General features: G+C 37.3%; 5 protein-coding genes across 9 annotated transcripts; 3 read left to right on the plus strand and 2 right to left on the minus strand.

Moving 5' to 3' along the window:
* Positions 1 to 2068: 2068 nt before the first annotated feature.
* LOC111499629 (pumilio homolog 2-like) lies at positions 2069 to 7769 on the plus strand. Its single transcript, XM_023151235.1, has 9 exons — positions 2069 to 3201; positions 3749 to 5259; positions 5380 to 5521; positions 5616 to 5723; positions 6011 to 6223; positions 6307 to 6417; positions 6625 to 6819; positions 7001 to 7175; positions 7272 to 7769. The coding sequence occupies exons 1-9, from the start codon at positions 2596 to 2598 to the stop codon at positions 7319 to 7321; spliced, it is 3111 nt and encodes a 1036-aa protein (XP_023007003.1). The 5' UTR covers positions 2069 to 2595; the 3' UTR covers positions 7322 to 7769.
* Positions 7770 to 8837: 1068 nt separating this feature from the next.
* LOC111499635 lies at positions 8838 to 9775 on the minus strand. Its single transcript, XM_023151247.1, has 2 exons — positions 9325 to 9775; positions 8838 to 9197 (listed from the first exon to the last, which is right to left on the minus strand). Exons 1-2 carry the CDS (start codon positions 9664 to 9666, stop codon positions 9033 to 9035), a joined length of 507 nt encoding a protein of 168 aa, XP_023007015.1. The 5' UTR covers positions 9667 to 9775; the 3' UTR covers positions 8838 to 9032.
* A 290-nt stretch (positions 9776 to 10065) lies between these two features.
* LOC111499633 (transcription factor PCL1-like) lies at positions 10066 to 11464 on the plus strand. Its single transcript, XM_023151243.1, has one exon. It carries the CDS (start codon positions 10288 to 10290, stop codon positions 11176 to 11178), a length of 891 nt encoding a protein of 296 aa, XP_023007011.1. The 5' UTR covers positions 10066 to 10287; the 3' UTR covers positions 11179 to 11464.
* Positions 11465 to 11833: 369 nt separating this feature from the next.
* On the plus strand, positions 11834 to 14764 carry LOC111499634 (chaperone protein DnaJ). Of its 2 annotated transcripts, XM_023151244.1 has the most exons (5): positions 11834 to 12552; positions 12988 to 13159; positions 13843 to 13875; positions 14028 to 14122; positions 14245 to 14764. In XM_023151244.1, the coding sequence occupies exons 1-5, from the start codon at positions 12232 to 12234 to the stop codon at positions 14485 to 14487; spliced, it is 864 nt and encodes a 287-aa protein (XP_023007012.1). In that variant the 5' UTR covers positions 11834 to 12231; the 3' UTR covers positions 14488 to 14764. The 2 variants fall into 2 exon arrangements, with proteins under 2 accessions (XP_023007012.1, XP_023007014.1); XM_023151246.1 differs by lacking the exon at positions 13843 to 13875 and having other exon boundaries at positions 11835 to 12552.
* LOC111499630 (ribulose bisphosphate carboxylase/oxygenase activase, chloroplastic-like) lies at positions 12547 to 20776 on the minus strand. Of its 4 annotated transcripts, none has more exons than XM_023151239.1 (10): positions 20011 to 20776; positions 18623 to 18875; positions 17331 to 17549; positions 16779 to 17092; positions 16596 to 16701; positions 16430 to 16515; positions 15835 to 16307; positions 15372 to 15653; positions 14811 to 14924; positions 12547 to 12713 (listed from the first exon to the last, which is right to left on the minus strand). In XM_023151239.1, the coding sequence occupies exons 3-9, from the start codon at positions 17373 to 17375 to the stop codon at positions 14839 to 14841; spliced, it is 1392 nt and encodes a 463-aa protein (XP_023007007.1). In that variant the 5' UTR covers positions 17376 to 17549; positions 18623 to 18875; positions 20011 to 20776; the 3' UTR covers positions 12547 to 12713; positions 14811 to 14838. The 4 variants fall into 4 exon arrangements, with proteins under 4 accessions (XP_023007007.1, XP_023007008.1, XP_023007005.1 ...); XM_023151240.1 differs by lacking the exon at positions 12547 to 12713 and adding an exon at positions 14423 to 14530 and having other exon boundaries at positions 18771 to 18875; XM_023151237.1 differs by lacking the exon at positions 12547 to 12713 and adding an exon at positions 14423 to 14530.
* Positions 20777 to 20803: the final 27 nt, after the last annotated feature.

Genomic DNA, 20803 nt, shown 5'->3' on the forward strand with positions numbered 1-20803 from the left:
ATTGGATTGGAATTTAAATAGCCAAAACATAAAATAAAATAATAAATAGCACTATTATATTAAACTAAATTAAAATTCAACCTTTATAAATAATTAAAAACAAATTTATATACGTGTGAAATAATAGGATTGTAATTAAAAAAATATATTGAATTAAGATAAGATAAATAAGATTTAAACTAATTACGGCAGATTTAACCAAATTTACCAAACCATTTTATATTAATAATGTTATATTTTTTTATAAAAAATATTTTAATTATTAGTAAACTTAATATGTATATATATATATATATACACTACATAAAATTTTTAAATAAACATTATTACCCTCTATCTTTATAAATAATATTCAAAAAAATTATTACCGTCACGAAAATCATTTATGCGATACTTTATAAATTATCTTGAAATTTTTTAATGTTACTTTGAAAGTTTTTTTTTAGTATTTTTGAAATATGGTATTTTTTATTTTAATTTTTAAAGTATAAGAGTATTTTGATATTAAAAAAAATAAAAGATATTCTCAATTTTTTTTAAAAAAAAATTAAAAGTATTTAATGCAAGATATTTAGGGGTATTGATAAAAACTGTCTAAGATTTTTTTTTTTTAAATAATCTATTAATATCCAAAATTAATGAAAAAATATTATTGAAAATTTTTTAAATTTAAGAATATTATATTAAATTTTTTAAAAGTTTATGGATATATTTAAATTTAACTTTAAAATTTAAATTTTGTACCAATATTTTATTACCCTTCCCTCCCTAGTTTTATTTGCAATCACCCCATCTTTGGTAATTATCCTACTATATTTACAAAAGTTATTTTTTAAATCTATTTTTTATTAACTATATTTGAAAATCACAAAAATTAGATAGCTATTGTGTTATTTTTATAGTTTTTGATTAGTATGACCATCACATTTTAAATTCTTTGTTTTTAGTTTATTAATTACAAAATTAATAGATTTAAATATTTACTTGAGAGTTTTTTCTTTTTATATATTACACATTTTCAATATTTATTATATATTTGAATAGTTTTTGCATAATAAAGAAATGATTGAAATATTTGAAAACTTACCAATTTTTTTTTTTGTTATTTTTATAATTTAACATAAATTAATTAATAAAAAATGTTTACCATCATTTTGAGAATTTAAATTTTTAAATTTATAGTGTCGTGTGAACAGACACTAAAAAATATAAAATAATAAACAAATGGTAATTATATATTTACTCCCCAAATTTACTTATTCCTCAAAATCCCATTCTTTACCCTATTTTTACATTGTTACCATGTTTACTTTTACCATACTTTGCATATTCCAATTTTAGGCCTTATCTTATTAATTAGTTCAATAATAGCAAAACCTTCCATATATTCCAACATATGCAACAAATAGTAAAAAAAAATCTAGTGCTTCTATAATATTATAAGCTTTTTGCTTTTAAATAAATAAATAAAAAACACAAATGTCTAATCGTTATCATCTTTTGCAAATTAATTTTTTTTTGTAAAGTTTGAATTTAATGAATTAAGATGAAAATATTATCTTTTTATGTAAATATTATTTCTAATTATAGCTAATTCTTGAGTGGTTAATATTCAATAATTTTTTTAATAAAAAAGAATTATAATTTCTTTTAGAATTATAAAATTTTTATTTAAAAAATAAATTATCTCTAATTTTTAAAATAATAACTAAAAATAGATAATTATTTAAAATAGAGAATTTAAACCCATAAAATTGAGTAATTGAGTAATGACACGTCAGAAAATCAAACTACAATTAAATTAATTAAAAATTTATATTTTGAAGTATATTATAAGAAGTATATAATCGAATGTAAGATTGTGAGTAAACATGCTTTTATTTTATTTTTTTTTTTTGTAATTTTAATGTTATTATTTTTTAGGTAGGGCTTGGTCAATCTTCTAAATTAAAATTTTTGTTAATTTTTATTTTCAGATATTTAGACTAAAATACCGACACAAAATAATATATATATATATATATATATATATATATATATATAAAAAGATTTTTACCATTATATTTAATCTCAACTTTGTAATAAAACCCTAAAAGGGTTCTCGTTTGGAGCAATAGCCGCCGGACTGATCTCAGCTGTCCCCGCCTTCTTCTCTATATCTCAAATCCTTTGCTTGATCTCATTTCACCACCGGGAACCTAATTTTTTTCGTTTCTTTCTTTCACTTTGATTTTGTCTACCTGTTCTTCCCATCGCTCTTCTTGCCATTTGTAGTTCGATATATTTGCTACTGTTTATTACATGAAAATTATGTCGGGGAATTCTCTGTCTTGGTAGAATTTAGGGTGTAGTGGGAACTAAATGATTTTTAGGACACTTTTTTGGGGCTTGGAATTGGTGGTTGGGTTGTAAAGGTTCCGGATAGGGAATTGGTGGAACGGATGGAAATTTTGGTTTTGATCAGTTTAGAATGACTCCTTTTGAGCTGTAAATAGTGGTTTCTTGTTGTAGGATTTTTTTTTTTTTTTTTTTTAGGCGTAGCTTTTTGTTGTTGCGGTGAGGCAGTGATCAGATAGGGTTAGAAGGGTAAGACCGATGTTTGGTGGCAACGATGGATCGTTTGGTGATGAATTAGAGACGGAGATAGGGTTATTGCTTCGTGAACAGCGTCGGCAAGAGACCGATGATCGAGAGCGGGAGCTGAATTTGTATAGAAGTGGATCAGCTCCACCGACTGTTGAAGGCTCTTTAAGTGCGGTGGGTGGTCTGTTTGGTGGGGTTCCTGGTTCTGCTAATGCCTTTGCGGAGTTATCGGGTTCGAATAATGGTAATGGTTTTGTGTCAGAGGAGCTGCTTAGGTCTGATCCAGCTTACTCATCATACTATTACTCGAATGTGAACCTTAATCCTCGGCTTCCGCCTCCATTGATTTCGAAGGAGGATTGGAAGTCTGCGCAGAGATTGAAAGGGGCTAATTTGGGGTTGGGAGGCATCGGAGAGACGAGGCGATCAAATGTTGGGACGGATAGTGCCGCCAGATCCTTGTTTTCTATGCCTCCTGGGTTTAATGCTAGGAAACAAGCATCTGAGGTCGAGTTGGATAAAGGGCGTGGCGCTACCGAGTGGGGTGGTGACGGTTTGATTGGTTTGCCTGGTTTAGGACTTGGAACCAAACAGAAGAGTCTAGCTGAAATCTTTCAGGTAAATTTCTTCCTTTTACCAGATTCTCTTATTTGATTGTCTTTTTTGCCTTGCTGCTTCAGAATTGTTGTCATTTGAGCATTGAAATCCATTACATGGATTAACAAGCATTTCAGTAAACTAGAAGTCTTGAGGTTATGTTCTAAAATCTGTAACTCGATAATATTCGGGTATTAGTTATTGGTCTGTTCTATTGACTTGATTTTGAATGTTTGATTTTTATTGGTTTGATGATTTTATTCTTATTGACTGTTTCTACTAATTTTGGCCGACTGAATTTGTTTTGAAGTGGTGATATATAAAATTTAATTGATGTTGGCTTTCTAATATATAACAAGTTTTTCTTCCCCGAAATCTGTATAACTCCCTTGCTTGTTATTCTTTCTGCCGCACTAAACTCACGTTTCTTGAGTTTGGGCATTATTAGTATGTTTGTTGCATGGTACTGTTGTGTGTGGTTGTTGTTTACAAAATAATTGAACTTTAAGAAGTCTCAATTATGGATGCGTCTTTTTTCCAATGAGTTTATCTCTAAATGTTTGTGCAGGATGACATGGGTCGCACAACTCCTGTTACTGGGCTGCCATCCCGTCCGACCAGCCGCAATGCCTTTGAGGAAAATGTTGAGACAATGAGTGCCACTGATGAGTTGGCCAATTTGCGACATGACTTGATGGTTTCTGAAGTTATGCGATCTGGTGCAAATGGTCAGAGCTCTGGAGCACCTTCTTCATACACTTATGCCGCAGCCGTGGGTGGTTCATTGTCAAGAAGCAATACGCCCGATCCCCAGCTTGTTGCAAGGGCGCCTAGTCCTTGTCTTACCCCCATTGGAGGCGGGAGAGTTGGAACTGCTGAAAAGAGGAACATTGCAAGCCCAAAATCATTTAATGGCGTCTCATCTGGAATCAACGAGTCTTCAGAACTTGTATCAGCTTTATCTGGTATGAACTTGGCATCAGATGATGCCATAAATGAAGAGGGTCATTTGCTATCTCAAATAAAACAAGATAGTAATAACCAACAGGGCTATGCATATGGCATGCAAGGAGGTCAGAATCATATTAAACAACAGTCATATGCGAAGAAGAACGAGTCCGGGGGTGCACCCAGGTCTTCATTCTCAGACTTGAATGACAACAATGGAGGGGGACCCAACTTCTCCAGAGATAGGCATGCTGAACTGCAACACTCTTCTGTTCCTCCTGCTAGCTTGTTTTTGAAAGGTGGTCAGCATGCTTCATCTCATAACAATGGAGCTCAGTATCAGCATATAGATGGCACAAATTTGACATATCAGAACTTTGGCCTGAGTGGGTACTCGATTAGTCCACCTTTGGCATCTATGATGCCCGGTCAACTCGGCACTGCTAATTTACCAACATTGTTTGAAAATGTTGCCTCAGCTTCAGCTTTGGGAGCCTCTGGTTTGGAGTCACGGGTTCTTGGGGGAGGGTTAGCTTCTGCAAACTTGGCTTCTTCTGCTGCAGATTCACATATTCTTGGTAAATTGGGAGGTCAAATGAGTGGCAATGCTCTTCAGGCATCCTTTGTCGATCCCATTTATCTTCAATACTTGAGGACGCCTGAATATGCTTCAGCACAACTCGGTGCTTTAAATGATCCTTCTCTTGATAGAAATTATCTGGGAAATTCATATATGAACCAGCTAGAACTGCAGAAAGCCTACGGGGCTCTTCTATCACCTCAAAAATCACAATATAGTGTCCCATTCAGTGGTAAATCTGGTGTTTCAAATCATCATGGTTATTTTGGAAATCCAGCTTTTGGAGTTCACATGTCTTATCCTGGAAGTCCTATGGCAAATCCTGTCCTTTCTAACTCCCCTGTAGGACCTGGTAGTCCTGTCAGGCACAATGACATTCATTTGCGCTATCCTTCTGGTACAAGGAACTTAGGTGGCGTTATGAGTCCTTGGCATCTGGAGGTTGGAAATATCAACGAAAGCTTCTCATCCTCTCTCTTAGAGGAGTTCAAGAGCAATAAGACAAAATGTTTTGAACTTTCTGAAATTGCCGGTCATGTGTTCGAATTTAGGTATGTTATATTACTTGTAGAGCTATTATTATATGTGGTTTATTACCACAATCCTATCTTATAGTAGTTTCTTCATTCTTCCTTAAATTCTTTTATATATTTTTATTTTCTTATGAGCAGTGGGGATCAATATGGAAGCCGATTCATTCAACAAAAACTCGAAACAGCTACTGTTGATGAGAAAAATATGATTTATCAGGAAATTATGCCTCAAGCTCTTGCTCTGATGACTGATGTCTTTGGCAATTATGTGATTCAAAAAGTAATTAGTCCTCTCTGAACGATATTTGTTATTGTTTTCTGGTTCTAGTGCCTTTCTTTGCTTCTATATGCTCATCACGGGAGTACGTATGCAGTTCTTTGAGCATGGACTTGCAGTACAGAGAAGAGAATTGGCCAATAAGCTTTTTGGTCACATACTTACGCTGAGCCTTCAGATGTATGGTTGTCGGGTGATCCAGAAGGTACTGCTTATCTTAAGCTGGACTCACATATTATCTTCTGAACCCAATATCCTCTTTAAAACAATTTCATTCTACTTCAGTGCATTATCAATTGGATGCCTTACTAAAGAGTAGCTAAATTATTCTCCTCAAAAAGAAAATACATGAATAAAGCCCTGTTGAAGTTCAACTATTGCCCCTTCATAATGTGACTAACTGATGTTTGTAATACTCATTCTAATCATGTGATGAGATTGCATGATTTACTCATGGATGTCACATAAATATATGTATACTCAATTAATCAGGCAATTGAAGTAGTAGATCTGGACCAAAAGATTAAAATGGTCAAAGAGCTTGATGGACATATCATGCGCTGTGTACGCGATCAGAATGGTAACCATGTTATACAAAAGTGTATAGAATGTGTACCCGAAGAAGCAATCCATTTTATAGTTTCAACATTTTTTGATCAAGTTGTGACACTTTCAACTCACCCGTATGGGTGTCGTGTGATACAGGTGCTTTAAATTCTCTATTTCCTAAACTAAGATGAGCTAAATTTACACCTATTATCAATACTGACATGTTTTCCTTCTAACAGAGAGTTCTTGAGCACTGCAAGGATGAAAATACTCAGAGTAAAGTTATGGAGGAAATTCTAGGATCTGTTAGCATGTTGGCACAAGATCAGTATGGAAATTATGTCGTTCAGGTTCATGCTTCTAGCCAAACTCTTTTACGAAGTGTTATAGTTCACTTTAGTTTTAGATAGATTGTGATACTGTGCAATTTAAACTCTTTGATTTCATCTTTTGGAGTTCTTCACGAGGTGCAAAAAAGCTAAGTATTCTGAAAAAAAACAAGCCTGAAAAAAAGTGAGATATTTGATATTCTCTTGTTATTTGATTCTTCTCATCAGCATGTATTGGAGCATGGAAAACCTCATGAGCGTTCTGCAATTATTAAGGAATTGGCTGGTAAAATAGTTCAAATGAGTCAGCAGAAGTTTGCCTCTAACGTCGTCGAGAAATGCTTAACCTTTGGCGGTCCAACGGAGCGCCAGCTACTTGTCAGCGAAATGCTTGGCACTACGGATGAAAATGAGCCTCTTCAGGTTTGTGAACAATTATCTCCCATGCACTGCTTTAATTTCTCACAAATGCATACAAATGGCCCTGTCCAATTGATAGAAATGTGTATGCGAATTCCTACCAATCGTACATCTCCACACGACCTGATACTTCTCGCTATCATTGCTATTCCTAGCTTCTTATCTGTTATTGAATCTTATTCAGGCAATGATGAAAGATCAATTTGCAAACTATGTCGTCCAAAAAGTGCTCGAGACTTGTGATGACCAACAGCGTGAGTTGATTCTCTCTCGAATCAAAGTTCATCTCAATGCCCTGAAGAAATATACTTACGGGAAGCACATCGTTGCTCGTGTAGAGAAACTTGTCGCTGCTGGGGGTATATACCATTTGTTTTCACCAATCTCGAATGAATGCTATAATATTTCTGTCACTTAACAACACAGATCTAAGTCTTCTGTTTAATCTGTTGCAGAAAGGAGAATTGCAGCTCAGTCTTCTCCACACCCTTCTTTGGTGACCTAGGAAAGAAACCATGTACAGCTAACTGAAGCGATCGACGAACATGCGAGCTTCATCGTCTCTTTCCACTGTTTTCCGTTTTATCATCTAGAGCAGTAGCTCAACCTCAACCTCAACCTCTCTGTGAAGACAGGTATGAGCTGATTGACAATAAAGCAAGTTGTTTGTTTGTACTTTGGAAGGAAGCCTGTACATTTGTAGTTTTAAGCTGCTTTATACGTAGAAATCGATCAATTTCGTGGCACCCGATTGCCCCGGACGAGATAAAAGATGGCTGCCTGCCTATACTTAGTTTCTTTTTTCCTTTTCCTTAAGGGGATGTAAATGACTTTAAAAAATGTTGAGGTAGTTTTTCTTTTTTCTATATATTTTAGCGTGACTGTACAAAATGTTGCCATGTGAAGAAGAGCTGTTTATGTTTAGATTATTTGAGGCCATACTTTTCTTCTCATCTTTTTCTTCTCATCTTTTTCTTCTATCAGTTATTTCCGTTTCCTTCATCTCCTCATCCACTTTTAAAATTTTGGCCTATCAGTTTTAGGTTAGTGTCTATTTGGTCGTCGTAAAAAGAGATACTCTTAAGTTCTCGAGATTTGAAACATTGTTATAAATGGTTTTGTTCAACGAAAAAGTGACTCGAAACACATCAAGAAAATATTTAGTGAAATTGCGTAAAAGTAACAAACAATTGTTTTTGAAGAATTTAGATTCTCATTTTCTCGTACAACCATTTGGTTAATTGGATGTCTATGTAACGTGAGGGCATATGGTATAATGGATCAAGCCTACTCTTGATAGATATCGTTGTCTGCTTATCGTCGTCAGACTCACGTTTTAAAATGTGTTTGCTAGAGAGATGTGAAATGTCCTTGCTGACACACCGACAACGTGTTTGCTAGAGAGATGTGAATTGTCCTTGATGAGCACCGACGTCTAGCTCTTATACCTTTTGTAACAGTCAAAGCTTATAACTAACCGATATTGTCGGCTTTGGCTTGTTATATATCGTTTAACGTGCTAAAGCAAACCATATCAATTAGCAGTGATCTTGATAAACAATATCAAAGTTAGTGGTCTTGGCTTACTACAAAATCATGGGATAGTGTCTGTTGAAGTAAGGCTAAGTAGACAATATCATAGTAAGGCTAAGTAGACAAGGCTAAGTAGACAATATCGTAGTAAGGCTAAGTAGACAAGGCTAAGTAGACAATATCGTACAGTGTAAGATACTGGAGATACTGGTTGAAGTAAGGCTAAGTTGACAATACATTCTAGCGGTGAATTTGAACGGTTACACATAATTTCAACTTTAATGTTCGTTTTCCAAGCTCACAAATCAATGTTGACTACAACGCTGCTAGGGATGCATGTTTCTATTCATGCTATCCGCTTATCCATCATCTTGGAGATGTAAATGAAATTAAATTACAATATTACCCTTTATCCTTTAAATTAGCTTTTAGCTTTTAAGTAGAAAATTAGTTAAAACGTTAGGCTTATCCTAGCTGAGGTCATAGACTTTCCAAATTTAGAATGGTTGAATTATTCATAGTTCGAGGTAGATGATTAAAAATCAAACAACATTTAATCGAGTTAATCTGGATGGATCATTCCAATTCCAACGAGAAAATTTAGGATGCCCTAACTCAGCAAATTAAACTGAATTTATGGAAAATTAAACAAGCAAGAATAAGATCAACAGCTGTTGATAACATCAGTCCTCTTCTTGTTCAACCTTCTGGCCGAATCCCCTGGGTCCAGTTTTGGCCTTCACCTTCACCTTCTTCTTCTTCCCGCTCTTCTTGTTAGCCGCCTCCTCTTTCTCAAACTTTTCCTTCTCCCTCTTCTGCAAGAAATCCGTCACAGCAATGTAGATTACCTGAAACTCGAAATACACTTCCCAATGTAAAAACCCTAACCAAGCCGATAAAATCAACAGCTATTCGAACAAAATTATTCACTGGAGAAATTCAACTTCGAAATTCGAATCCGAGCACTGATTTTACCCCGATTGTGAGAACAGATAGACCGACGAATGCGACAAACAGAAGAACAGAGATTATGGTGGATACGCCGTCGTCACCAGTCGATGCTATCTCCTGTGATTTCTCCACCAGCGCGGCGGATTCCGAGGCCAAGGTTTCTTCAGAAATGGCATGGAGCCTACGGATTGAGCCTCGTCTTGGACGATTTTGGAGGAGAACGAGAGCTGCCGGTCGGCGAGAGAGATTGAAGGATGAAGCAAAGGATGCAGATGAGGAACGGAGAGAAGGAAGCTTGTAGGAGTTTGGATTGGAAGAGGAGAGGGATATCGGTAGCGATAGGGAAGTGGATGTGGTGGTAGCCATGGCCGCGCTTCGCTTTCTCTCACTGCTTCAGTGGCAGACGCATCCTCGCTGTCCAGATCCACAAGATCGTTTCGTCCCCGTCATTGTAAGGACTACAAACTGGTATTTTCACTTCCAGAAATAAATTTAAATAAATAAATAAATAATTTCCCTGATGGGCCTATATGAATTTGGGCCCGATGGGCTCATTTCCACTTACAGGCCCATTAACTTCCTCTCGTACGTGGATTTACAGTGACGAGACTAGTGCTCTTCAACCAATGCAAAGCAGTACGCGATCAGCTGCCATTATGATCTCAACCGTTGAATCGTCGACGGTCGTAGATATCCAAATGCCACGTGTCGGAAATCTGGATAACGAGTAGAATTAGATAATGAAATGAAAGCGAAATTCTGGAGTATCAAGAAATATCTCGCCGAATTTTCTTGTGAGAGACCGTGCTCCCAGTTTTCCGCAATTTTTCTCTGATTTTCCTGCCTCGCGAACACATTCTTCAATTGAAAAATGTAATCCATCGATCGAATAAGCTACTACGCGATATGGTTGGCTGATTGATTACTGACATTTTGATCCTAATTTTGGTGCAAGGGGGGGGAAGAATCTGAATCGACGAATTTGTTATGGAGCAAAAGAAGAGGGAGTACCACGCTAATGGTGGTAGTGGTTGTATGAATGGCGATGAAAGAGTACTTCTGTGGGAGGAGGGACTGCCTGATGCTGATAGATTAACTCCTCTTTCTCAATCGCTGATTCCGCAGGAACTCGCTTCGGCGTTCAGGATTTTGATGGAACCGCGTCGGAGTAAATCGGATGTTTATTCGGCGTCGAAGACGACGATATTGAATATTCGCGATGGACAATTGGAAGGTTATAGAAGTTTTGAGTTTAATGACGGTAGGACGCGAGGTGAAGACGCTTTGATGGTTGAATCGGACGAGGCGGTTGATCCAGATGAGTTGGGATCTGATTCGCGAAATTTGAGGAAGGTTGATTTTGTTGGAGAGGCGAATTTGGTGCCTCGAGCGGAGAATTTGATCGAGGATGCGACGTTGGCTCGAACCTTGAAGCGGCCGAGGCTCGCTTGGACTCCGCAATTACACAAGCGATTCGTTGATGTGGTTTCTCATTTAGGGCTCAAAGACGCTGCTCCCAAAGCTATTATGCGATTGATGAATGTCGATGGATTAACTCGCGAGAACGTTGCCAGTCATTTACAGAAGTATCGTCTTTACTTGAAGAGGACACAGATATCCTCAACGACCGACGAGGCTCTCGTTCCAATGCCGGTGCCGCAGAACTCACATGATTCTTCTCCCAGCGCAGATTCACATGGAAACACATATTTACCGGCAACTTTCCCGATGATTTATATGCCGTCTCCGATGATGCCTATGATGCTTTATGGTATGGGAGCTCATCATGGTCACGGTCTTAACGATACCGGCATGCCAATGACGAACATGTGCGCAGTGCCGACCCGCTCGTGTAGCACGCAAGAGCAGCATGATTAATGGAAATGACATCTAACAAGTAGGATATAACTGCGCCTTGCTTCCAATGTGTTCCTAATCCGAAATTCAAATGATAAATGAAGTTGGGGACAATTTCATCTTCTTGAATGGAGCATTCTTACGCTTTCTCCTCTCTGTGTGCTCGACAGGATTCAAAGTGGAGTGATTTGAATCTTGAATGGAAAACTTGAATCAATTTGATTATTTGGGTTATGTGTAATGAACTACAACCCCTACACTCTGCTTAATTATATTGAAATTAGTGGGTTATTTACTCTACTGTAAATGTCAGATGATCGACTTCTTCTCATCTTCATTCATCATCTGAGTTCCTTGATTAGCTAGCATAGCAAAAAAATCATGGAGTTTCAAGTTGCTGAATTCCTTTCAGATATCATAAAAAATAACATTCAATGCCACCAAATCCTTCCCTACCATTCACTCACACTCACATGCTATCGAATTCTTGTAATAGCCCAAATTTACTGCTTACCAATATTGTTCTTTTGAACTTTATCTCGAAGAAGTATGGAGAGAGAGTTATCTACCCCTCTATAAGCAATATTCAGTTTTCTTTTCAATTGACGTAGGATCTAACAATACACTCCACCCTTCAGAGACGAGAATAGACCCCAATCAAGACAATCCACCAGCGGGAGGTTATGTGGGTAATTTTGTTGAACCCACATGCGGCGTAGAAACCTATGAGCTTCGCAGCAAAATGTGTCGAACGGATTAGTCCATTGATGATTAATCTGAGTGTGGAGTCGATAAGCTCAACGTACTCATCGGAAAAGGAAAGAAATCCACGGCGGATGGCCGGAAATCTGTTCAGAGCCCTGAGAAATGCAGCGGCGGCGCCAAAAGTGGGATATAAGAATGTATGGCAAATGAGTAATTTCGTGTAGAAACCTATTTAATCCAACGCCAAAAAGTGAGGGCCACAAGCAACAAAACCAAATCCGAAAGCCAAATGTCACAATTGAAGCCTCAAGTAAAATGAGAAGAAAAACAAACCGAGAGAGAAAAGGAATCGACGATTAGTTCACGAACATGCTCGAATTGGCTACAACGCAAATTATTTCCGACGCCTTCTCAAGATCTGCTTCTCATCCTTCTATTTTCTTTTCGCGAAATCAAGCAAAATCTTCAATATCCTTCCGCCGGTTCTTCAGCTACCCGTTGTTGGTGCCGCCGAGCTTTGAATCGAGTTACTTGACGTATAGGAGGAGGAACTGCTTAACCCTGGTGAGAGCGAGTCGCAGAGAGTCGCCGTACGAAGTGCTTGGTGTTTCTCCGACTGCAACTCCAAATGAAATCAAGAGGGCTTATCGGAAACTGGCTCTCAAGTATCATCCCGATGTCAACAAAGAGGTAACGGAGTAAATTTTGCCCTCTATTTTGAGTTACTTTTCTGCGTTTTTCTTGTTCTGGGTAGCTTTAGTGTTCTGGTAGGATTTGGATTATCTTTCTTGATAAACGAATCGAAGTTGGGAATTGCAAGAGAAAGATTCAAGTCACTGCGATAGGAATTACTGAAAAAGAAGAACGAAGAACAAAAAAAGTGAATTAGTTGTGGAATTTGATAGTTTCTGGGACATGTTCCAATGAACTTTCTATCATAGGAAACTAAAACCTTGTTACCCCATGAGTTTTGAGAGGGAAATTAGAGCACGAAGGCTCAAATTAGGATGTTCTAAGTTTATTTTGGCTCTGTTTCACTTATGAAATTGGGGATTCTTTTGAGATTGCTCTTTCAATGTTCTAGATATGAAATCTGAGTGAAATTTTCATGTTTGTTCTATGTAGCCTAATGCACAGGAGAAATTTATGCGTATAAAGCATGCATACAACACATTGCTGAATTCTGAATCTAGAAGGAAATATGATCATGGGAATCATGGATCTGACTTCTCATATTCGTCAAACGACTTTAGGCGAAGTAGAAACACCGAAGATGAAGAAACGTTTTACGGACTTGGTAATCTCATTAGGCTTTTAGTGCATAATCATTCAAATTCTTGCCTGCTTTGCTAGACCTTATTGCCTTTACACAAGTACCTGAATCATGAGAAGGGTTCGGCTCACCATTTTATGATAGTATAACTAAGTTGTGCATGGTGTCTTTAAAAGCTTGCAGACTGTCCTCTATTTTACTAACCAGCCACATGTTTCTATTCTTCAGCACAGCATCTAGGATAATATCTATCTATCTTATGCAGCTAGAAAAGGCCATTTTTCTATGTGAGACTGTTTTTGTATACCAATTGTTATGTGAGATCCCACATTGGTTAGAGAGGAGAACAAAGAATTCCTTATAAGGGTGTGGAAACCTCTATCTAATAGACACATTTAAAAAAGTGAGGCTGACGGCGTTACGTAACAGGCCAAAGCAAACAATATCTGTTAATGGTAGACTTGGGCTGTTACATGTCATTAAGCAAAACTTAAAGTGTATGCTGTCCGTTGCTAGTCTAATTGATACTTTTTACACCTTTTGCGAGAATTTAGATTGCATAGTCGTGCTTATCGCTCGGCTTCCTTTATACATCATGCATAACATATGAACTCTTGCTTGAGTAGTGTGTATCTGTTGAAATGATTTAGTGATCCTTTGAGTTCTGTTCATTTCTTCTATTTAAGATCACTTCCGTTATGCTGCAGGTAATTTTTTCAGGGATGTTCAAATAACACTAGGTAGATTTGTTCTCTCTGACAGAGGATTAATACAGACGCTAATTATCATCTGCTTAATTTCAGAACTACCTAAACATCTTATATTTTCTCCTTTGTATTGCCTATAAAGTAAGTCGGTCTTGGTAGCTAAAAGCTGTTTTTTTTCATTACAGGTGACTTCTTTAAGGATCTTCAAGAAGAATTTCGAAACTGGGAGGCGAGTGCTTCTTCGCAAGGGACGCCGAAGAGCCTATGGGAAGAACTGGCGGTAAGATGCCGACGTAGATAGAAATTTCAGTAACATATTAGAAGGATCTATTAAACCAACTGGTCAGAAAAAGAAAAATGCTATGAATTGCAAAATGAACCCTTTGTATTTACATATTTCAGGAAATTGGGGAGGAATTTGTAGAGTTTCTAGAGAAAGAACTCAACATAACTGATGATTCAGAAGTTGAATCGAACGACAACAACAAAGCATCTCAGAAGACGGATTCTTTCAGAACTTCGAACACAGATGAAACAAGAAACAATGTTCGAAATCAAGGCAACAAGAGTAGTAGTAGTATCGAGGAGAATATCGACGAGATAGAAGCCACTCTTTTGAAGTTGAAGAAGGAATTAGGCTTATAGCTTATAGCATGGAAATGTAGAATGCAGTCTTTCAGCCACCTTTCTGTCAAGAACACATCAAAACAATTGGGTATCATTCTGGAAGGAGGTAACACACACTTGGCAGTATATGTTCTTTACCAATTCTCTTCTGTGATGGCATTGAAATGGCATATATTTTGGTTTAGATTGGCAACATTTGGCAACTATTTTAAATAGTTCCTATTTAAAAAAAATCAATTCTACCATAAACAATTTACATTGCTGGAGCAAAAGCAAATCAATATTATTTGTTTCATCAAAAATCATTTGTAATATATATCAGTACGAGTAAAAGTGAATACCGGAAGCTTTTGTTGTCGCATCTGGCTGTTAGGACTCGGTTTTTAGCAGATGAATCTGCACAGCCTTCAGGAACAGTGATGTTAACCTGTTGCGTTGCTCTTCCCCCATTGAATCTTTAAAATTGAAAATAATAATAATAATTAATGTAAATTAAAGTTCAAAAGAAAAAATTGATAAATACACGAATGTAAAAGTCACCTACCACCTACTACCTTGTTAATCAACCACCTCCGCCTTGTTAAGTTCAAGGGGAGGAGTTGATTGCAACACTAAACACAGTACACGACTGACTAATCCAATTAAAAGTAATAGGGTATGATTGTAACAAATCTCATCGTTCACGAAGCCGATTCTAACATGTAACGAACAAAAAGGAGTGGATTGCAACACTTAACACAGTACATAATTGACTAATCAAATTAAAAGATCAAGGGTATGATCGTAACAATTCTCATCGTTCATGAGTGGTTTGTGCAAAATTTTCAAAAAAGAATAATTAGTTTAAATTAAATATCATTTAACTAATGATCAAGACAACTTTGAATGTAAGAGTTACTTACCCAGAGAAGTTTGAAACTGAAAAACATCCTCATTTGCATCTCCAAGAGCAGCTTCTTTTAAATACTTCTCAGCCAGTTTAACTCTCATCACATTCTCCTGTTCCTTGATGAGCATGTTGCCATATTCCAGAAGCTTTTCTAGTGTCATTTTTGGTTGGTCAAAAGTTGGGGGACCTTCCTTTGAGTTAACAAGACTTTTTCCGATTCTCTCAACCCCAACGCCGGCAGCCCACTTTCTAACTTCGTCATCATAAACTCGAGCTCTCAAAGCACCAAAGAAGTCTGCAAAAACAGTTCCAAAACTTCTAAATCATGCTACACGTCTGTAAAAGAAGATCATTTTCAATCAACTCAACTGAACTACTCCATTAAGAATTTATACTGTGATTGGTTTATGCTGGCAAATATTCTTCTTCCATTGAGAAATGCTTGGTTACAGCTACCCTAAGTTTGTGAAGCTTACCGATCGATTGCCCCGGGAAGGTGCCAACGAGTTTGACAATGTCCTCTTTAGGCACACCGTCAGTCCTAAATATTCCAGTGCAAATACCAATACAATCTTCATGAGTTGGAGCCCAATAGAACTTCTCCATACGACCGTCACGAATGAGGGGGGCGTATAATGTTGAGAAGTCATTACCAGTTACTATGATGGGAACTCTGGGATTTTCTTCTTTGTTATACAAGCCTGGAAGCTGCACATTTGTTGGGTTGTCAGCAATGTTCATAAGAGTAGCATTTACCATCTGATTGTTCACTGTGTACTGGGTAGTCCCACCAAACCTTCCAGCTCCAGCATCAAGATCATTGATTAAAAGGCAACACATTTTCCCTTTCTTGATGAGATCAGCAGCCTCTCTATATCTTTGCCTGATCAATTTTGCAGGTTCTCCTGCATTCCCACTTTCTAATTCCCCAGCACTCATCATAATAGGGCTGAAATTTCATCATAACTAAACAAAATTAAGACCCTAACAGTTTCAGAGAATAAGAAATGTGTATATTATACTTGAACCCTCCAAAGAACTAACTTAGAACTAGCTGGATCTTGAACTCACTTGATTCCCATCTTGGCAAATACAAGTTCACACTGGAAAGACTTTCCTTGACCTTTACCTCCCCAAATACCAAGAATGAGAGGAACCTAAATGTATCCAAGAAGATTGGCAAGTTAGCAATGGAAGACAAACCAGAACTATATCATGTGTCAACCGTATTTTTAACCTTAATGTTTGGCAGGCTTATGAAGTTCTTGACGATGTGAACCACAAGTTTGTCCATGAACGCTGGAGCTATGTAAAATCCATCCACATTATTGTCGAGGTTGTATCTGAAAGATTGTGATACTATAAGTAAACTAGAACAAGAATCTCCAACTCAACTGCAAAATTCTATATTAACACATACTGCCGAAGTCCAGCGCTGATGTATTCATATGAACTCATGATAGCATTGTGAGTTCCTGTCCCCATGGGAGCTTGAAAAAGAGGATCTGCCAATCCCTTCCCTCTGGCAATGTCTTGCTGGTCATCAGATGTATCGAAAGCAAGGCCTCGCCATTTGTCCTTCTCGGTCTGCTTCTCCTCATCATACTCGGCAACAATCTTGAAGTTTCCAATCACCATATTTGAGGTGGTGGTGAATCTGGAACTGAAATTCTTCATCCTTCTGCCCAAAAACGCAGAGTTTGGAACTAAACCTCCATAGTTACTGTTGTTTAACTGCATAGGATTAATGATAGGATGGTGAGGATCATTTTACTTTCATTCTTTTATACAAGTTATAATGACAATAAAATCCTCCATATTTTGCAACATGTGAAGCTTTAAGTTACAATGACATTCATGATTGAAAGATGAAACCCATAGAGAAAAGAATATATTATTCAACAAATTGAGTCTATTCTCCATCAAACAACCCAAAAGATGTACTGAAGCAAAATGCGGGAAGAAACAGTACCAATGTTCTATTAACAGCTCCAATGGTTGCGACCGTGGTAGCCATGGATTAAGGGCTTATGGGTGTGAAGCAGTGCAGTTCTAGCTGTTGCCTTGTACCCTCCTCTCGAAATAGATGAACAATCAAGTGTGCCACCTCGAGCTATATGAAATTGCCAGTTCGATCTCTTCAATACAGAGTCCAATGAACTCTTGAGAGTCTTGAAACTGGTATTCTCAACTACACAAGTGTTCAGTAAATATATTAACAAAACATGATTCTCAAATCTGCTTAATCTAAAGCGACCGTTGAGAAAAACCCAGAGCTTTTATATTTTTTCTTGTACGTAACACTTACACCACAAACTTTCTCCATACAGTATGGTCCATACCCATGAAGCTAAAGCCCAAAAAATAATTCAAGAGATATCTAAAAAGACTTGTACGAAATAGAACAAAAAGCCTGGTTTCTATTCATAATAAATATGAACAAAAATCGGGGGACAAGCACTCCTCATCTCTTCGTGATATTTCAAATGGACCAACTTCCAACAAACTGATAAAGGGGCCCTTCGAAATGCGTTTAGTTTTTCAACGGACACATTTAGATAGTTACTGATGTATGAAGCAAATACGAGTTAGTTAATATAATTATATTTATAGTTAGTTAATTTTGCTACAACTTCTTCTTTATAAAGAACAATTTCATGGATGTACGTAATTTACAAATGGGTAGAAAATTCCATGAGAATTACAAAAAACATTTTCCAATTGGTTAAAAGTAAGCATAGTATATGGAGCAAGGATATCAGACAGTTTAGCTAAAATTTTAATTTCAGTAAACTACTTCGTCCATTAGTAATTAGGATTTGATTGTATTTCCATCACCTTTGTAAAGCTATAAACAGCCATATTGAGACTGTGTTAAAGAACTTCTTGAAACTTCCAATCAACGAAATTATGAGTGTTTTCTCTCGATTGAGAGTTTGTTAGTGTTCTTGATTTCTCATCCTTACCACTAAAACCTGGTGTATCAGTCAAAATTTTAGCTCAAAGCCAAGTGAATGAAAGTAACCAGCAAAGATGTAGGAGAAACGACAAATATGTAGTCTACTAATTGTTCCAAGAAATTCTCAATTCCTGTAGAATCAGTTCTTGTTTTCATGCAGATGACAGTTCAATAGTCAGGATATGTTGAAGATAACAAGAAACTTGTAAGAAGAAAGAACCCCAGCAAACCAAACCCCCTCAACAGATAAGGAAAATAAACAGGAAATCAAACAGAAAAAAGAGGATGAATTGAAGATAGATTACTTGGAACATCAAAAGGCTATACGATATGGCACTTGAACCGAAGGTTGTGGAACAAAATGACAACCCTTTGTCCACTTGTGCGAAGTGGGTCGTGAGAATTATGAAAACACAAGCCGGTGTGATCATCGGCCCATAATTTTGTACATACCTGGTTGGATCACCGACGCCAGCGGCCAATACTCCACAATGATCGCAAGAATTATGAGGCCTCATGATTGGGCAGTATGTCCGGGGCAGCTGCCTATTTTACTATCTACCTCAATAGCAAATTTAGTATAGATAAATTTCAACATCAAGATGAACAAACTCAATCAGCATAGTAATTCCTTTATGCTTATTACCCTATCATTAATAGATATAAAAGTGGTATACAATGATAAGACATTAGTGATATCAACAACATAAAATAGGAACAAGAAAACGAAATACTTTAATAGGTGCATGAAAAGTTATAAATATATTACATTCACATTTGCATATATTGCTACCAGTGTAAGTTTCGATCCGATCGACTTAGATTGCTAAGAATCATGACCCTCAACAATGGTATGATATTGTCCACTTTGAGCACAAACTCTCATGGCTTTGCTTTTGGGCTTCCCCAAAAGGCCTCGTATCAATGGAGATATATTTCTTACTTAAGAAACTCATGATCATCTTCTAAATTAGCCAACGTGGGACTCCCTCCCAACAGTCCTCAGCAATCCTCCCCTCGAATAAAGTACATCATAGAGCCTCCCTTGATGTCTATGTAGCCCTCAAACAGCCTCCCCTTAGTCGAGACTCGACTCCTTTCTTTGGAGCACTTGAACAAAGTACACCCTTTGTTCGACACATGAGTCACTTTTGACTATACCTTCGAGTCTAGCAATTTCTTTCTCCGACACTTGAGGATTCTACTGACATGGCTAGGTCAAGGGCATGGCTCTATACCATGTTAAGAATCATGGCTCTCCACAATGGTATGATATTGTCCACTTTGAGCATAAACTCTCATGGTTTTGCTTTGGGGAGGATTTTTTTAGTTCAATAATACGTACAGGGTAGGATTTGACGATCTCTCGATCAAATGCACAAATTTAATGTCAATTGTGTTAGGCTCAAGGTACGTAATACTGTTCTTATCCTTGTTGTTTTTTTTTTTTTTTAATTGAAAGGGGAGGGACATTCAGTTCCAGGTCAGCGTTGAAGGGTTTAAACTTTCCACCCTGATCTTCAGGAATGGAGAAACAAATTGGTTGAAAGCCTAAAAACGTTTAGAAGAATTGCTAAATAAAGATGGTAGGTTATGGCAGAAAACGTTAAAGCGTACCTAATGATCGTTACATATTACCCTCCGATCCTCTTCACAACATTATGAAATGAAATTTGGTTTCAGGATTTCTTACCATTCACATTCATAATCAACAATCTCCTTTCCCGCTTCCCAAGAACAAGTCTCCATTACTTTCCTCTCTTCGTCTTCTTCTTTTTGCCCTAACTTTCTCCTTCAATGAATGCAAATCAAACTTTCGTGGTTGATTTTCCCAGAGCAGCAATGGAGAAAGAACATAAATCCAGATTGCCTAAACCTCCGACCAGGTTACAGAAGCAGGCGCCGGCGAGTCTTCATCTCGATCAACTAACGAGTGTCTCGATGTCTTCTGGTAGTGCTGATATTTCTTCGAAGGCGGTTCTTCCTCTGCTATCGCCGCTCCCTTCATCGCCACAGCCTTTTCCTGAAACTGAGGGAAATAGAAGAGCAGCAAACGGAAATACCGTAGACGGCGGCTATGGCGATCAAAGAGGTATATGTTTTGCACCTCCTGGTGGCTGGCAACATCCAGCGGTGGCGACGACATTCGCCGATCCATCTACTCTGTTTACGTTCTTTCAATCGCAGTGCATCGTGAACAGTAAGACGCCGTGAGAGATGAAAGTTCGATTGAGTTCTCGCGATTATTCTCAACATAAATCCATGAACAGTATGCGTATCGCCACTTGGATTAAGGACGCCATGAATGTGTTTTTGATGATTTGTAACGCGGGAAACCTCTCTCACTTCTTTCTTCTCCTAATACAACTGACCGCTTCGCTTTCCACTTCCATCTTTATTCAATTCATATCATTATTCATTCGTTTGTTATAATTTATTTTCTACTTCCAAGTCTCGATCTTGAATCTCTCTTCCGCATCAAAAAA

The sequence above is a fragment of the Cucurbita maxima genome, unplaced genomic scaffold (assembly GCF_002738345.1).
Source record: "Cucurbita maxima cultivar Rimu unplaced genomic scaffold, Cmax_1.0 Cma_Scf00027, whole genome shotgun sequence".
Lineage (NCBI taxonomy): Eukaryota > Viridiplantae > Streptophyta > Magnoliopsida > Cucurbitales > Cucurbitaceae > Cucurbita > Cucurbita maxima.

Bases quoted from the DNA above. Each gene is read 5' to 3' on its own strand.
- LOC111499629 (XM_023151235.1), top strand. From the start codon at position 2,596: ATGTTTGGTGGCAACGATGGATCGTTTGGTGATGAATTAGAGACGGAG. The intron at 5,724-6,010 runs GTACTGCTTATC...TCAATTAATCAG, and splicing joins GTTGTCGGGTGATCCAGAAG to GCAATTGAAGTAGTAGATCT. The intron at 7,176-7,271 runs GTATATACCATT...AATCTGTTGCAG, and splicing joins GAAACTTGTCGCTGCTGGGG to AAAGGAGAATTGCAGCTCAG.
- LOC111499634 (XM_023151244.1), top strand. From the start codon at position 12,232: ATGCTCGAATTGGCTACAACGCAAATTATTTCCGACGCCTTCTCAAGA. The intron at 12,553-12,987 runs GTAACGGAGTAA...TGTTCTATGTAG, and splicing joins ATCCCGATGTCAACAAAGAG to CCTAATGCACAGGAGAAATT. The intron at 13,160-13,842 runs GTAATCTCATTA...GTTATGCTGCAG, and splicing joins AGAAACGTTTTACGGACTTG to GTAATTTTTTCAGGGATGTT.
- LOC111499630 (XM_023151239.1), bottom strand. From the start codon at position 17,375: ATGGCTACCACGGTCGCAACCATTGGAGCTGTTAATAGAACATTG. The intron at 16,308-16,429 runs GTGAGTTCAAGA...ATGAAATTTCAG, and splicing joins TTTGCCAAGATGGGAATCAA to CCCTATTATGATGAGTGCTG. The intron at 15,654-15,834 runs GTAAGCTTCACA...CTGTTTTTGCAG, and splicing joins CTTCCCGGGGCAATCGATCG to ACTTCTTTGGTGCTTTGAGA.
- LOC111499633 (XM_023151243.1), top strand. From the start codon at position 10,288: ATGGAGCAAAAGAAGAGGGAGTACCACGCTAATGGTGGTAGTGGTTGT.
- LOC111499635 (XM_023151247.1), bottom strand. From the start codon at position 9,666: ATGGCTACCACCACATCCACTTCCCTATCGCTACCGATATCCCTCTCC. The intron at 9,198-9,324 runs GTAAAATCAGTG...TTCGAGTTTCAG, and splicing joins TATCTGTTCTCACAATCGGG to GTAATCTACATTGCTGTGAC.